General features: G+C 45.4%; 1 protein-coding gene across 6 annotated transcripts in view; it reads right to left on the bottom strand.

Annotated features, from left to right (window-relative positions):
• samd11 (sterile alpha motif domain containing 11) overlaps positions 1-17,986 on the bottom strand; it is a 298,185-nt gene that overhangs the window by 27,606 nt on the left and 252,593 nt on the right. For 3 of the 6 annotated variants that reach the window (XM_059655663.1, XM_048561832.2, XM_048561833.2), the window contains exons 9-12: positions 17,449-17,564; positions 16,116-16,194; positions 14,441-14,485; positions 13,623-14,323 (exon numbers count right to left, since the gene is read on the bottom strand). In XM_059655663.1, the coding sequence (XP_059511646.1) occupies positions 13,623-14,323; positions 14,441-14,485; positions 16,116-16,194; positions 17,449-17,564 (941 nt within the window). The remainder of the gene's footprint in view (positions 1-13,622; positions 14,324-14,440; positions 14,486-16,115; positions 16,195-17,448; positions 17,565-17,986) is intronic. The other 3 variants (XM_048561831.2, XM_048561835.2, XM_048561836.2) reach the window with 1 other exon arrangement.

The raw sequence follows: 17,986 nt of genomic DNA, 5'->3' as shown, positions 1-17,986 counted from the left end.
ATTCTGACTCAGTCCACGAGGGATCTGTTGACAGGATATTTATTTTCCCTGGAGTGTCAGAAGTTCAAGGGATGAGTCAACCTTATAGAGGTTTATAAAATCATAAGAGGCATGGATAGGGTGAATAGCCAAGGTATTTTCCCCAGGGTAGGGGATTGCAAAACTAGAGGGCATAGGTTAAAAGTCAAAAAAGGAAAGTGGAAAGATTTAAAAGGGACCTAAGGAGCAATTTTTTCACGCAGAGGGTGGTGCATGTATGGAGTGAGCTGCCAGAGGAAGTGGAGGAGGCTGGTAGAGTTGCAACATTTAAAGGGCATCTGGATGGCTACACGAATAGGAAGGGTTTAGAGGGATATGGGCCAAATGGGACTAGATTAATTTAGGATGTCTGGTCAGCATGGACAAGTTGGACCAACGGGTCTGTTTCTCTGCTGCATATCTCTATGTCTCTAAGTATCGCCTCTTAGCGTGTTTAAGGCCTTCTCTTGTTTTAGAGAGCTGCCTGTGGCACAGGAAAGTTGAAAACCCTGACTGTTCGAAAGGGATCTTTGAAGGACAATCTTAAAATTGAAACAGAGGTTAAAAACAGGATTGAAACATCCTTGATGGCTAACTGCACCAATGCAGCATGGACTGGATGGTGAGAGGTGATAATGGGGACATCATGTCAAGACACGTTCTACTGACCACACACCGAGTTGCCTTTAACCGTGTACAAGTCATACGGATTGCATTCAATTGCAGGTCTGTACAATGTTGGCTGATTGGAACTTGGATAGAGCGTGGTCATCAGTTACCTGGGACCAGAATTGGTATGGGGGGGGTGGGGCGTGCATAGTTCTGGCCACTGTTCTTCCTGCAGCCTTACCTTCATCTGGTGAGGCCCCACATTCTGGAATCCCTGCCCTAGAGCCTTCCACATTTCTGCTCAGTCGCTCCATTGGAAACCCTCAGTAAAACCCATCTCTGATTAAGCTTCAGACACCCATCATAATAGCACCTTTCACTCCATCCACCTTCTGCTAATCATCTCCCCTTAATGTGCTGTATTCCTAATGATTCTAGGGATAAAGAGAGGAGATTCCTCAGTCTGAGGTACCTCACTACCTCGTCACGTGTGGAGTATATACTCAGACACGTGGTGTTTGGCTCATAGTGCCAGAACATTGGGTTAACAAAGACCTCATGTATGATAGAGCCAGACACCAAAGGACTGGAAGTTTCAGTGCACCTGTGAAAGAGAGAGTTAGAGTATGATACACAGGAGGGAAGCAAGGATTCAGTGACAGAAACTAAAACAACTTCTCTTTCCAGCTGAAAAGCAAGGGGTTATGCATCCTGCCTAGTGCTCTGTGAGTCCCATCAAGTCAGTTTGCATTTCAAATGTTGCACTCATTCACTAAGCGACCACATTGATTTACATCTGGAAGCAGTCGTCCCACTTTCCCTGAATGGAGCAGTGTTGGATTAAGTATTGATGTTTTGTGAAAACTGCTTCTCCTTATTTTCACCTGTCACTTTGCTTTTACCAGCAAAGAGAAACATGGTTGCATACAAAACCTGTCAGACCGGAAACCACTTTTTTTGTTATAAATTTCATTATAAGCTGGTGTTTAGAACCATTTACCAGGTCTCCGAGAGTATTTACAAGTATTGAATTTCCTTTTCTAACCCCAATCATGCCTAGCATTTATTTCTCAGATCAATAGCCACATTGAACGTTAACATTTTATTTAACCTAATCTCCCCTACACATTAGTCACCCTTTGTGCTCTTTAGGACGCGGACAGATCAGGATTGTACAGATACAGACAACTTCCTGACAGCCCATCTTCATCACCCCCTAAAGCCAACCAGCGCACAGACATGGATTCAGCTGTCACAGTCAGACAAGCAGAGATGTTCATGTAAGATAAAGTGTGGAGCTGGATGAACACAGCAGGCCAAGCAGCATCAGAGGAGCACAAAAGCTGACAAAAGGGTCATGGCCCGAAACATCAGCTTTTTGTGCTCCTAAGATGCTACTTGGCCTGCTGTGTTCATCCAGCTCCACACTTTGTTATCTCAGAATCTCCAGCATCTGCAGTGCCCATTATCAGAGATGTTCATGTACTACATTTACATTCGACTACAAATCCGGGCTAATGCTTTGGGGACGTAGGTTCAAACCTCACCATCGCAGTATGTGGAGCTTAAATTTAGTTAATAAATCTGGAATGAAAATCATTTTGGATTTTCACACAAAAAAATATGGTTCACCGACATTCTTTACAGAAGGATATCTGCAGTCAATTTGGCCAAAATGGGACTCTTAGACCCACAACAAAACGACCAATTCTCTGCTACGGCTATCAGGGAAACCAATTCAAGGGTAATTAGGGATGGGCGACAAATACCAGCCTTGCCATCAACACCCACATCCAACGAATGGGTACAGAAAGAACTCAAACGCATCTCCCCACCCCCAATGTTTCTGTGTGGTCAAGGCTGTTCTTCTGACATCAACTCCCAGGTGAGCTACAATTTCCTCCAAAGACACTATCTTCAGGATACATCAAAATAAAAACCTCTCACTGGCCACTGCCTTAGAGACTGAGGAAACCCATTCACAACGGTTTTGTTTAAACGCGAGTTGAACTTTCATTGCTTATGGCCTTTCCAGCATGAAGTCTCTCCACTTCGATAACACCCATGGGCTTTGTCCTCTGCTGATAAAACCCCTAGTTGCTGCCTTTGTCACCCTCAGATTCAACACTCTCCATTACCGGTGTCCTCTATTACCTTGTCAGAAGTCACACGACACCGGGTCCAACAGGTTTATTTGAAATCACCAGCTTTAGGAGCGCTGTTCCTTCGTTAGGGGCTTCATCCCAATACTTCAAACTTTAAAAAACAAGGGACAGTGGGAGGCCATTCAGCCCCTAGAGCTTGTCCTGCAGCTTGATAACGTCACAGCTGATTATGCCTGAGCTCTGCATTCTCACCCTTAGGTTCCAGACAAACTGAAGATTCAATCTAATGCTGCCTTAAAACAATGACCATGCCGCCACCACTCTTGGGGATAGAGAATTCCAACGCCTCACAACCCTCAGGAATAGATCTCCCATCCCATTTCTGTCCCAGATATGCTGGATTGGGAATCACACTAGAAACTCTCTGGAGAGAAGGAGGAAGAGAGGTGGCCTGTTCGAGGTGTACAAGGTAATGAGAGGCAGGAATAGAGTCGATAGCCGGAGACTTTTCCCCAGGGCAGAATCAACTGCCACGAGGGGTCATAGTTTTAAGGTGTTAGGAGGAAGGTATAGAGGAGACGTCAGAGGGAGGTTCTTCACCCAGAGAGTTGTGAGCGTATGGAATACTTTGCCAGTGGTAGTCGTGGAAGCGGAGTCATTAGTGACATTTAAGCAACTGCTGGACATGGACAGCAGTGAATTGAGGGGAATGTAGGTTAGGTTATTTTATTTTTGGATTAGGAATATTCCACGGTACAACATCGTGGGCCGAAGGGCCTGTACTGTGCTGTACTTTTCTATGTTCTATGTTCTATCTCCCTTTTAAGTGGCTTCCTATTATATTTAAAACTGTGTTCCCTAGTTCTGGTTCCTCCCATCCTTTCAGCATCCAAAGTAAAATACACTTTACTTAGGTTTCAACGTCTCAGGAGTTTGTCCCTCTCTAATTTACTTTAACCTCCTTCAGCACGACAAGCCTCCTGTGATCTCTCCATTCCTGAGGCTCCAGCTCCTGCTGCAGTGATCGGCCCTTCCCATGGTCCCACTTCCTGTGGCTTTGCCTTCAGCCCCCAATGCCCCATGCTCTGAAATCCTTGCCCTAAACCCTTTGACCATTCCGCCTCCCTCATCCCATTTAAGACCCTCTACAAATCCCATCCCTGACTCAGCTTCAGACAATCCACAAAAATAGCACCTTTGACTCTATCCAGATTCTGTTTCTGCCTCTACGTAGCACCACGAGAGAAAGTCTTACACATTTCAGCTGCTGTAAAAGTCCGGGTTTCTGAGGGAAACCTGCTCAGCACAGCTTGGAACAGGTTCTGAGGAAGGGTCAGTTGACCCGAAAAATTAACTCCAATTTCTCTCCAAAGATGCTGCCTGAGCTGCTGAGATTTTCCAGTAATTTCTGATTTTGTTACAGTTTGGGACAGATTTGTTTTATGGAAAGGTTTTCTCTCAATTTTCTGGAAAGGAAGTCTCTGGAAATACAGACCCACAGACACCAGCCCCTGCCTCCTCCAGGTGACCCCACTATCCGCTAATGTTGCCAGAGAGGGAATTCTGGATGCATTATAACCAGTATCAGCATGATAATCAGCTGCGGAGCGGAATACGTCACTGTCCTCATCTCACCTCCAGACTCACCACAGGAACCTCTCTGTAATAGCCCAAGATTACAAACTCTGTTCAATTTCTTACAACTCCCTCTCACTATCCCTGGGACACAGATGCATCAAGCCACAAAACAAGGCCATTTGATCCACTGAGTCCATGTCGCCTCTTCAGAGAGCAATCCAGTCATTCCCCTGGCCAAATCCCAATACTTCTGGAAGTTTTTTTTTTCTGAAGTGCCCATTCAATTTCCTTTCAAAATCACTGGTCATCATTTCTCCTGCCCTCACCAATCAGCAAGTCCCAGATAATTACCTCTCCTCGCATAAAGAAAGTTCTTCATCTCATGTACTTCTTGCCCAAAACCTCAGGTCAAAACCCTTGTCCTTGTACCTTCAGCTAATGAGAACACACTCATTATTTTCCATCTCCCCTCCCAGTGTTTGATCCCTCACCTCTCTGCCACCTGTCAAAAGCATTTCCAACCCCTTGCAGTTCCAAAGAAGCAGTCTGTCAGAACCAAAACATTACCTTGGTTTCTCTCTCCACAGATGCTGCCAGACATACTGAGCTTCTCCATTATCTTTTCTGTTTGTTTCAGCATCTACAGTATTTTGTTTTTACATTAACAAGATCAGCACCATGTCACCAAGCCCTCGATCTCCCTTCTGTCGTTTGACTCATTAATCGATAGATATCCGTCCGGTAGATATACGGTAGTGCTGTCAGCGAACTTGTTGATGGCATTTGTTCGGTTAAGGAATACATCAGCTATGGTCAGATGGTGCAGCAGACTTGATGGGCTGAATGGCCTAATTCTGCTCCTATATCTTATGGTAATATGGACAGCAAGTCCAGCTTCTCCATCGAAACCTTGAGGACAAAATCCCTCATCCCTGGAACTTTTCCAGTTAATCTCTCCTGTACCCTCCCAAAAGGCCCACATGCCCCTCCAAAAGTGTCATGAGCAGGCTGGCCACAGCACCAGCTGTAGCCTAGCCAAACCTCTATAATGTTTCAGCAACACTTCCCTGCCTTTGCACTCAATCCTTCGATTCACGAAACTCATACAGAACTTGATCATCAAACAGGCTGGGGTCAGCTAACTTGGGATACAGCTTCCATCTCAATACTGGCTGCAATTCAAGCACCACGCTGACAAAAAGCTTTTACCCAAAGATTGACCCTTTTTTTAAAAACTGATTCCAAATTTATAATGTTGAGATTGATGTTTGGGGAAAGCATAAACCACACAGGAAGACAATAGACATATAAACACAAGTGTATTCTGGGATGTAATCCGTTGCTCCCATATTGAAATAGTGATAAATCATCAGCATCGGTCATGACTCACACTACTGCATTCTGAATACATCCATACATCACACTGGTTAACTCTCTCATCAGCCATTTCATTTCACAATAACACTCCCAGAAAATTTAACTATTAAAAAGGTGCAGACTCTTCCTTCATTGCTGGTTTTTCACCACCGCCCCCCCCCGCCCCTCCAGTGCAAGCTTGTCAGTGCTGTAACATAATTCCATGCAAGGAACTTCAGTTTTTTCATGGATAAACTCCCTACATTTACCCACCTCAAATCACAGCTCCAATCCCAAATTTTCAACTTGAATAATCCACTCAGGAGACCAATACAGGAATTTGCCACTTTTCATGTGAAGATCAATCTCCTGTTACCGGTTTTAGGTTTGCCTTTCATTGTTAGACGTTGGACCAATGGCTTTCCTTTGTCTCCTACTCCAGACTAATTTTCATGAGATGTGGCTAGGTCAGCATATATTACCGGAAGGTCATTCAGAATCAACAGGCCAGAGCAGGAGTGCAGACATCTTTCCCTCAACGATGTTAGTGAGCCAGATGGGTTTGTACAACAATTTTCCTTTTTATTCATTCATGGCATGAGGGCATCTTTGGCATTTATTGCCCATCCCTAATTGCCCAGAGGGCTGTTAAGAGTCAACCACAATGCTGTGGGTCTGGAATCACATGTAGGCCAGTCCAAGTAAAGATGGCAGTTTCCTTCCCTAAAGGACACTAGTGATGGGTTTTTCCCAACAATTGGCAATGGATTGTTGGTCATCGTTTTCTCTTAATCACAGTTTTTTTTTAGAAAGTTAAATTCAAATTCCACCATCCACCAGCACTCCAGAACATTACCCAGATTTCTGGATTAACAGTACAGTGATAAAACCACTCAGCCATCACCTTCCCAGTGGTGATCAACAAAGGCTAACATGATTTTCAAGTTTTTTAATTTCAGATTTTCATTGAATTCCTATTTCACCATCTGCCACAGTGGGATGTGAACTCATGCCCCCTCAGGGTTGTGGACTACTAGCCCAGTCACAACTCCACCTCCCCTTTTCATTGATGTTACTTTTCATATCTGATGTTAGAAGGTCACTTCCTTCCAAAGTTGGCAAATCAAATTATTCTCCAACATTCCTCAGAACACAGGTCATCTGCTGCCTACAGTCAATGCCCTGGGCCCACTTGACCCATTACCCAAGGTTTGAATGTTTGTCACATCCGGACACAGGGAGACCTGATAGTTCAGTAGGGAAATCTTCTAAAAGCTGTTCACACTACTCAAAATATTTGCCCGAATACTTGAAAGTTTATTTTTCTTTTAGGGAACTGCAGAGTTTTACTTCAGACTACCAGCGAGAGATAGGTTCATAAAGCTCTCTTGGGGCTATCGCAACAGAGAGCAGCATTGGTCCTCTGATGGGGATTCCACTGGTGCCTGCTCTAATGAGGCAGGAGGAGGAAATGTAAAGCAGGCACCATTAAACAGCTCAAGACCAATGCTGTGTTACATTCCATAAAGGGGATTGAGGCTTGATAGATCTTATGAGGAACTTGGTGAAGAGCTCAACCATCAACAGTTTCACTTCTCTGTAGCAGCTCTGGGTGAGCTACAAGACCTGTGTATCACTTTCAGCCCCAAACAAGTTACAGACCTGTCTGAACAGCACTGTTTACGGGCTCAAAACTAGTGACAGCTCCCAGCTATTGTCGCCCAAGAGCGTGTTGTGTAAGGGTCTCAAAGTGCTGATGAGTGCTAGTGTGTTGCTGTCACATGGTCTCAGGCAAGCGAACAGGTTTGGGCCTTGAAGGAATAAGATCAAACATGAAGCTTTCCCTCAGTCTTAGTAACAATGTCTATCAAACCCTTGTAACCTGTTGTTATTCTGCAATAAACTATATCTTATGTAAGAAAAGAGCACTTTCGCTCTGAAGGTTTTCCTCCACCTCATTTGGATCATCAGGTTGTCATAGTCTTACAGGCCACAGCGGTGCTCTCTCACTCGAGAAAGACAACTGGTGATCCTGTGATCCCTGCCGAGGCAGCAAGTCTACCAGCTGGATCTCCTTCAATGGGGAGGATCAACCTTACACCAGTACTTTCCAAACTGCAGCTAGTGAGTTAGCCAACATAAGCCAGGCTACTGTGCAGTCCTACACAGGGCTGATCACCAACACTATCTCGAGGACAGGCAGGTACCTAGTGATGCAACATGACTGGGTTATTTCATTCTATCCCAATGTTGTTTTTCCAAAAGCTGAAACACACCATCAGGGACTATGCCAAACTGCAACATCTCATCATCAAGCCATTGAATTGAAAAAAAAAGATTCTACTGCCTTGATTTTCATATAATCCAAGATGATAAGCCCATCCAAAATCTCACTACCCAAGGAGTTTGTCACATAATAGTCTGGAATTTCAGTGCTGTCGGGGTTGATAGTGAAGTCTCGGGAAGGCTTCGAAAGTACAAGGGTTCATGATCCCAATGCAACTGCTAAACACCATTAAAAGGAAGGACCCATGTTGTCCTTCACTCTGGTCACTGGTGGAATTAAATGAATTTCTCAAATGAGGGTTTCAATGCCTTACTGGTCCCTACTGGACCCCTAGTGGATCAGACACACAGCAACTGAGTGTCCCTCAGAACCTCACGACTCAAAAATAATTGAGCACAGGTGATCTGGAGGTTCATGAACCAAGAGTGAGGAGAACCAGTGATCGGACAGCCCTTTAATGTATCTGCTAAAGACACTAACAGCAGAATCGTTAACCTACTTCTCCCTGGGTGAAAGTGTCTCCTGATACAGCAATCCATAACAACATCTCCCAAAGCCCTCATTGCCCTTTTCAATCACTCCATAAGCGATATATGTTTTTAATAATCCTAATTAACGCTGCTGACTGAGATCAGGCAGAACAGTGTACTTGCAAACAGCTACAAAGGCAAAACACAGATCATTTTAAATCACATGTGAACTAATGCTTTCTCATCACCACTTGCCCCTGGATGCTTGGATTTGCTGCTCCCATATTGATTGAAAAGTCAGACTCAGCTTCCCTCTTACAGCCCAATGTTGAGAGATACAGTTGGCCAGGCTTTTGGGAATAGAATGGGTTTCATCTTCTGAAAGCCGGCTCCCTTGGGTTGCAGCATTTCTGGGCTGCATCTCATATGCGACTGCCTGGTCAACCTGGAGCTGGCTGCTCCAGATGTTCACTCGGCTACCAAGGGGTTAAATCTGAGCCCTGGCAACTTGAGAGAGCACTGTTCCATGTCAGGTAACTAGCTCAGATATTGGGCTGAGGTTCATGATGTTTCCCAAACAGCACAGTTACAAATCTACTCTCTGACTTTAAGTACTAGGAAAATTAAGAGACCATGAGAATAATGGAAGAGATCATCCAAATGTCCTGCTACACCTCATCCTTCTCACATTCAGAACAGTTCCCATCAGCCTTGAGAAGTCATCCATTTTCATTGAAATAACAGCAAAATGGGCTTTGGATCATCAAGGGATGAGAAGGGATGTACTGGCACTGGGCAGGGTGCAGAGCAGTTTCACTAGGTTGAGTCCAGAGTTGAGAGGGTTGGCTTATGAGGAGAGACTGAGTAGGGTGGGTCTGTATTCACTGGCATCTTGAAGAATGTGATGGGATGTTACAGAAACACAAAATTATAAAGGAAATAAGACAGAAGCAGGGAGTTGTTTCCACTGGTGAGTGAAACTAGAATGAGGGGGCCTCAAAATAAGGGAAAGCAGATTTAGGACTGAGTTGAGGAGCAAGTTCATCACCCAAAGGGTTGTGAATCTGTGGAATTCCCTGCCCAGTGAAGCAGTTGAGGCTACCTCATTGAATGTTTTTAAGGCAATGAGAGGTAGATTTTTGAACAGTAAAGGAATTAAGGGTTCTCAGTGAGAGGGTGAGTATGTGGAGTTGAGCCAACAAAAAGACCAGCCATGATCTTATTAAATGGTGGAACAGGCTCAATTGGGCAGATGGCCTACTCCTACTCTTATTTCTTATGTTCCTAAGAGAGAGTGGAGCCTTCAGGCTAAACCACGGGACGCAACAGTTGGAGATTTCACTAAGAGAACTGTCTTGCTGCGCAGTGCGATCTTCCATTGCCACTTGAGAGGGCAGGTTGGATCTCAGTTTAATGACTCATTCAAAAGTCACTAGCACAGACTTTGGCTTTGCTCAACATTACAGTGAAAAAGGTCTCCTGTAAAGCGTGTACTTTCTGGAAGTGGCTGAGCTATTTCCTCTAAAAGCATACCTCAACTCAAGCTTAAATGTAACGTTACAAAGCAGCCAGAGAACTGAAGGAGGTGAAAATCAAGGCACTTGGAACAATATCACTAGATGGAAACTGTAGATACTTAAAGGAGAAAACACGCAAGAAATACCCAGTGTTTACAATCTGTACCTTGCACTCATCCATTCCAGAAAATAACCTATTCACCAGATTTTTAGCCTGACCTTTTGCCCTCATCCTCAATTATATTAAATAGTGGAGATTTCACTAAGAGAACTGTCTTGCTGCGCAGTGCGATCTTCCATTGCCACTTGAGAGGGCAGGTTGCCTAACCAGTATGTGCCATATTATATCTGATAATCTATATAGAAGGCTTAAAGTAACACTACAGTAACTGTGTGCAGACTGGAGTATTAGGGGAACAGTTTATTAAAGCACTAGATATGTCTGAGTTTCTGATGTTGTGTAAAATGCAGTTTAATGGTCTCTACAGCTATTAGTAATTGGGACAAGACCAGTTTTGCAATTCAAAAAGGACCAAAAGTGCTTCACAGTAGATAATTTTTATTCAAATTGCTCTCCCATGTGCATTCCGTCCACTGTTCAGGATCTATTCTCACAGCACTAGCAACATGTACCATCTACAAGTTGTACTGCAGCAACTCCCAAACTTGAAAGCTCCACCAGCCGAGAAAGACAAAGGCAGCAAGTGCATGTGAACATTAGCAGCCCCAAATCTCTCACACTGTCACAACTTTACAGCTATTACCATTCTTACACTGCACTGGAGTTTCTGCCTAACAGCACTGTGGGAGCTGACTGTACATTCACCAAAAGGATCACAGTTCAAGACAGGTGCTCACAGCCACTTTCTCAAGGGCCATAAGGGATTGCCAATAAACTGCAGTTTTCCCCAGCACATAACAAACACTCACATGTTTGGAGATGGAGCAGAGAATGATATTCAATTCGGCAACATTCAAAATAAGTGCCTTTCCAAACATTTCATTAGACATGAACACTGGATCAGCTGGAGAGAAGATCTGAAGTAGACAAGACAGCCTGAATAGTCTCCACTTTGTCCTCAACATGACTATGTTGTTCAGTTACTGAAAGCTTAGCATAAATTAACATAGGCAGAGGATTGCTTAAAAAAAGAGACCCATCATCGCTTTTGAAATAATCCAGAATTGAAAAGTAAACAAATTGTTATGAGATCATCCCTCAATCAATCAATTGCACAAGAGGCTGAGTGATCAAAAGTGCAACTGAAGTTCCTCAAAATTAAGTATTTTCCCCTTAAACTGAGTAGTTGGTTAGGTCATTGCAGAGGGCAGGTATGGGTCAACAACATTGCTGTGGCCTGGAGTCACATGGAGGCCAGACCAAGGAAGGATGGGAGATTTCCTTCACTAAAGGACATTAGTGAACCTCATGGGTTATAATGACAATTGATAGTAAATTCACAGTCAAAGATTTCTTAATTGAATTTAAATTCACCCAGCTGCTTTGGTGGGATTTGAATATCTGTCCTCCAGGTTACTCTGTGACGTTGCTCCACCATTAGACGAAGCCATGGCTACGTAACTGTTGGAGTTACGTAGGAAATTTTTACACAGCAATAAAATAATGGAAGCTTGGGTTGTAAAGTCTGAAAATTGTGGGTGAAAGGGGAACTGCAGGAGGTATGAAACCCCAAAAGTATTGAGGTCCTAGTGAGGTATGGATCTTGACTCCATTTACCTGCTTAGCTGACCCCTAAGCCTTTCAAATGGCCTAACCTCATTAAACCTGTCCAACTCAGTCTAAAGACTTTCTGCATCGCTGCTTATAATATTAGCCAAACAGACAAAGTGGGACATACCATTCAGGGTACTAAGCAGAAGTTAATTCTTCACGTAGAAGATAGGAGCTGGAATCGGCCACTGATTCATCGGAGATGATTCATTCAGTATAATCACAGTTTTTCTGTACCCTGTTCCCATTTTCTCCCCACTCCCTTTAATTCCTGAGAATTATATCTGTGCCCTTCTTAAAAATATTCAATGTTTTGGCCTGAACCATTTCCTGTGACAGAGAACATTATGGGATCATCATTCTCTGGGGTGAAGAAATTGCTCCTGATCTCCATCCTAAAACAGCCTATCTGTATCATTAGACTATGACTTCTGGTTCTGGACTCCCCAGTCATGGGGAACATTCCTGTTTATTTAAAAACAGTAGTCTGAACAGGTTAGCAGTTAACTGAACCAGCAGCTGCAGTAATGAATCATACAGACCAATCTTGTCTACGATGAGATTCCAACTGGTTTGACACTAGGAGACAACAGGATTGGTATTGGAACTAGAGAAAAGTCTGGTTACCAGTTAGTTGGTGGAAAGACAAAGACCAAAAAGATGAGGTGGGGTATAGGGCGATGGGTCTGGGTGGGATGATCTAGGGATTCAATGAACTTCTATGAAAATCTGACTCAACTGCGAGGTTAAAAAACCTATAGACCCATCCCAGTTCACACATGAAGGCTGGTCAGCTGAGAGAGGGACCAAGGGCTAGACATGCGGGAATCATATAGAATCATACAGTACGGAAACAGATCCTTCAGTCCAACTCATCTGAGCCGACTAGACATCACATTCGGATCTAATCCCTTCCTATTCATGTACCCATCCAGACGCATTTTAAATGTTGTAATTGTACCAGCCTCCACCACTTCCTCTGGCAGCACATTCCATACACACACACCACCAACTGCGTGAAAAAGTTGCCCGTCAGGTCCCTTTTAAATCTTTTCCCTCTCACCTTAAAGCCATGCCCTCTAGTTTTGGACTCCCCTGCCTTAGGGAAAAGACCTTGGCTATTCACTCTATCCATGCCCTTCATGATTTTATAAAGCTCTATAAAGGTCGCCCCTCAGCCTCTGATGCTCCAGGGAAAAAGAAAGCCTCAGCCTAACCAGCCTCCCTTTATAGCTCAAACCCTCCAGTCCTATCAACATCCTCATTAATCTTTTCTGCACCCTTCAAGTTTCACAACATCCTTCTAATAGTGGGGAGACCAGAATTGTATGCAGTACTCCAAAAGTGGCCTCACTGATGTCCTGTTCAGCCACAACCTGACCTTCCAACTCCTATACTCAAATACACTCAGCAATAAAGGCAAGCGTACCAAATGCCTTCTTCACCACCCTGTCTACCTGTGACTCTACTTTCAAGGAACTATGCACCTGCACCTCTAGCTCTCTTTGTTCAGCAACACACCCCACCACTAACTGTACAGGTTCTGCTCTAACCTGCCTTACCAAAACGTAATACCTCACATTTATCTAAATTAAACTCCACCTGCCACTCCTCGGCCCATTGCCACATCTAATTAAGGTCCTGTTGTATGCGGTGCAACCTTCTTCGCTGTCCACTAAACCACCAATTTTGGAGTCATCTGCAAACTTACTATTCATAGTTCTCACATAAATGATGTGCACGTATATATAGATGATGAAAAACTCATCAGGTAGAGAAACTCAGGAAAATGCTGCATCACAAGTGAGTCACAGGGTATGATCAAATAGCGCAGCTTTATAGACACTAAGTATTTGTAGTTACCTTCAGCAATGAGAGTTTAGGAACCACAGCTATGAGAAATACGCCAGAGGTCATTAGTTGGTTGTATCGCAGCCAGCTCAAGCTTACCTGTGTGAAAGTAAGGATTCGCTGTGTATGGAAATCCAAACGGCAGGGGCTGAGGGAGTGGAGCTGGAGCAGACGGGAGGTATTTAGCCTTGTTTTCAACGATTCCAGAACCCAGCAGATGGCTCGGAGAGTCGGAGCCCACAGAAACACAAGGGGGGTTCTGAGCGGTGGAAGCCTCGTGCATTTCCTTAATATTCTCGCAAGGTTTTACGGTCTCTTTGCACTCTTTGAGTTCGTGGACTGAACTGATCACCTCAGTCTTCAGGTTTTCGGGCTTGTCATCACCCGCTTCAGGATCACTCTCCGAGTCTTTCATCTCCTCGTCATTGCAGTCGGCGCTCCCATCTCGGACACAGGTCTCAAGGTGATCTTTGACCTCGCCGACGCACTGCGCCTCCGTCCGGTGGTGAGCCACCTTCCGGGTCCCCTTGCGCCCCGGCTCTTTGGGGGGCGCGTTGCCCGGCACGGCATGGTTGAGAGACAGCAGTGGTGCCGTGTTGTGCCGGAGCACGAGCATGGCATTGCGGCGGGAGATCTCCTCGCGCAGCGGGTGGCCCTCGGGGACGTCGTGGATGCTGCGCAGGGCGGGGTGGTCCGGAGGCAAGCTGGAGTGCAGTGACAAAGGGTCGGCTCCGAGAATTCGCTGCCTGTGCATGTTCTCAAACTCTTTCTGACGCAGAAGCTCGGCGGACATCTCAAGCCTGGAGACAGAACAGAGCGAGAGAAACCTTCAGTATGTTCAACTACCTGAGACACGCCTTCAGAAAATGACTAGTATCTTAAAATCTCTGCTGTAATTCAGATGGAAAGCTTAATACCCATGGTGTTCTTTCGCAGCAGCCAATCTGATCACTGGGACATTTCTGTTGTGAAAAAATATATGATTCTATTAATTACAAACTCTCAAGTGTGTTAGAAATTCACTGTGGCCAGAGCAGAGCATCAGGCAACTATTACACGAGACATTCTTGGTCCCCAGTCAGCAGAAACAGCACGCATCAGATAACCGAGCACAGTAAAGGTATTGGTAAGCTGTCCCGAGGTCCTTTGGGATAAAGAAGGCCCTTCAGCCCACTCGGTCTAGTCTTCCGAGTACATCAACTGTAGCCACCTGCCCTCTGAAATGCACATTTCATGAGATGAGCCCAGTGCCCGGGTCTCAAGCACCACAGGTGTCAGCCACATCTCTGCTGGTAGCACACCTACTCCTGAGCCAGGACGATAGTGAGTTCAAGTCCCACTCCAGGAACTTGAGCACAACACCTGGGTTTAGGCTCCAGAGCAGCGATGGCAAGATACTGCACCATCAGAGGTGTCATCTTTCGGAGGAGACGCTAAACAGAGGCCCCACCTGCCATTCCAGGGAGACATAAAGGTCCCAAGGCACAGTTCTGAAGAGGAGAGGGTGAAGACAGCCCCAGTGTCTTGGGTCATTCTTTACCCCTCATTCAACATCATGAAAATGCATTATCAGGGCATGTTGGCATTTTCTGCTTGTGAGAGCTTGCTGTGCCCAAATTGATTGTCACATTTCCCACGTTACAACAGCGACTGCACTTTGTAGGTGGCTGTAAAGACCGACACCATAAAAGGCCCTATACAAATGCAAGTCTTTCTTGTATCGCCCTGATGACCTTGCTTGTTTGGGGCCTACCTGCAGTAAGGCGGTTGGGTTAGCTCAGTCACCTGGGCAGCTGGTTAGTGATACAGAGTGACACCAACAGCATGGGTACAAAGCTGGCGTTACCGTGAATGCCGCACCTTCTCAGCCTCACCCAAGACGCGGTGACCCTCGGGTTAAACCACCACCAGCCGTCCCTAACCAGAGGCAGCCCCAAGGCCTGGTAGGATAATGCTGACTTTGCCATGACTTGCTGCAAGAAAGGTGGTCAGGCCATTCCAGCAGTCCGAGTGCCAGAGCTCACAGGAAGAAAGTGGGAAAGAGACACAAAATTGGGTGATTGAGTGGCTCAATGGGCTGAATGGCCTACTCCTGCTCATATTTTCTAGAGAAACCCCTTTCCACAGAGAGCAGTGGAAGCAAATAATTGATGCCTTTCAGTGGGAACTAGAATAGTGCGAGAGAGAGAGAGAGACGGGAAGGGATGATCATGTCAATAGAATGGGAGGAGACCAGAATGGTGTTAAGTACCAGCTCCAATCAATTGGGCTGAATGGTCTCGCTTTATCCCAGACTATTGCAGGGAAACACGGATCAAGAGGATCATAATGGTTTTTGGTTTTGTAAGAAATTTGCATTGTTCAGGGCAGACAAAACAAAATGACACAGTGTGTTCATGACGTTTCATATTGCTCCCTTGGTACATCCGGGCCGTGCCAGCAGCATGTGCAGAGGGTGGGAGTGTGTTGGCAGGGTCTGGCAGGTGGTGCCAGCTACAAGAGGGTACAATTATTCACCGTAGGCATTCCCCGGCTTGTGATAAACTGGAAACATCTGGCTGGCCCTCCAGCTTTCCTCTACACCATGCTTACCTTGCCAGGTTCTGCTTCCGGAGCATCTCCTGCTGTCGTGCAAAGATTTCTGCCTGAGCCGGCTGCAAAAATCCGTAACCTATGACAGTTCAGAGGTCAACAATCAGCGACAGCACACTCATGTCTCTCTATATTCTGCCTGCCGTGTGCAACAGCAGACTCGATCCACTCCCGTTAACACTCCAGGAGTGATCTACCATAGAAACATGATCCACTGCCATTAACACTCTGGGTGTGATCTACCACAGGAAACCCAATGCACTGTGATCCAACACAGCAAACCCGATCCATTCCCATTAACACTCTGGGTGTGATCTAATAATCACTCGTGGCACAGCAATTCTATGATGTGAGGTCATTGTTAGTGAGGATGTATTAAGCACTTAATCCAGGCCTGGTCACCCAATGCTGAAGGAGTGCCACACTGTCAAAGGTGCACCCTCTACACAAGGCTGCCAGTCATTAGTAATTCATATCTGGGATACAAAGCACATTTGGAGGTGTTACTGGAAAATTTCCTTGATAAGTAGAAGTCTTTCTTTCCTGCTGCATCTCAAACAAAAAGTGGCCCACTAGTCCTGGTTGGCGCAGAGATTGCTAGAAGGGTGGATGATTCCACACGTATCCCTGTTATTTTTACATTTCTCTCCACGCACCCCCCACCCCCCCCAACTGGATTCTTTCCTGCGGCCCTTCCATGGTCAGTCCCTGTCTCGGCCTAGCAAGTGGGAGTTTATTCATCTGCCCATTCACCACGCAGCCTGGTTCACCCGACCGAGGGGGACGCAATAGTACAGTGATAAACGTCACTGAATTCATAAGTCAAAGCCCCCAGTGCTTTTGGGGGGGGGGGGGGGGGGGGGGGGTGGAGGCAGGTGGGGATGAGACATGAATTCAAATCCCACCACAGTTACCAATGGAATTTGAATTCAATTAGCAGCTCTGGAAGAGTCAAGCTTCTCTCCGTTGCAGCGACCATGACAATCATTGTAGATTTTTTTTTGTTGGGTCTATTTCAACAACGTCCTGTCATGAAGATAATCTGGCTTTCTTCATCCAGTCTGGTCTTCATGTGACTCCAGACCCACAGGAATGAGGTTGACTCTCAACTACCCTCTGGCAGGAAGCAGTAAGCAACTCGGTTCAAAGGCAGTTACAGATGGGCAAAAGCACTGGCCTTGCTAGAGCAAAGGCCACAAAATCCCGTGAAACAGTGCGGAACAATAACACTTCCTGGCCACACTCCTGCAAAGGAGATAACTAACATGTTACACTGTGTGTACATAACTGCTAATGATAACTCCTCAGGCAGATTCCATGCTTTTGCACTTACCTGGGGTTTGGCATAGGGTTGAATGAACTCCTAGGAATGGAGGCCTTAGATGAGGTCCCAAAGCAATGTGAGGTGCATTCTGGGGTGAAAGCAAAGGGTTTGTGTGCGTCATTTCCCTGCAAAGCAAACAACAAAGAGAAAAAAAAAAAGAGTTTTACAAATTGTTTCAGTCGCTTCTGAAAACGCTGTGGACATTTTTACCAGTGACTGTCCCCTTCCAGCTTTTCGCCTTCAAATCCCCGCTCCAAAGTGTTTCTTATTTTCAAAACTTTCTCCCTGTTAAGCAATGAGAAGTCAGATGCCAAAAGAAACAGACAAACCTGCCCCGAATTCTGCCACTCGAACGGCCTCAACCCATGTGGGTTTGTCAAAACTGGCAACTCTTGCCTTGGTGTGGGAGTTTGGTTAGACCAGATCTGCTATACTGTGCAGTTTTGGTCTCCTTATCTTGGAAAGATATTACTAGCCATAGCAGGAGCGTGGTGGAAGTTAAACAATACAATACAATACAATATATAGGCACGGTAGCTCAGTGGTT

Source organism: Stegostoma tigrinum, chromosome 28 (genome assembly GCF_030684315.1).
Source record: "Stegostoma tigrinum isolate sSteTig4 chromosome 28, sSteTig4.hap1, whole genome shotgun sequence".
Taxonomy (NCBI): domain Eukaryota; kingdom Metazoa; phylum Chordata; class Chondrichthyes; order Orectolobiformes; family Stegostomatidae; genus Stegostoma; species Stegostoma tigrinum.
Note: the sequence above shows the minus strand (reverse complement) of the source record. Positions and strands in the feature narration are given on the sequence as shown.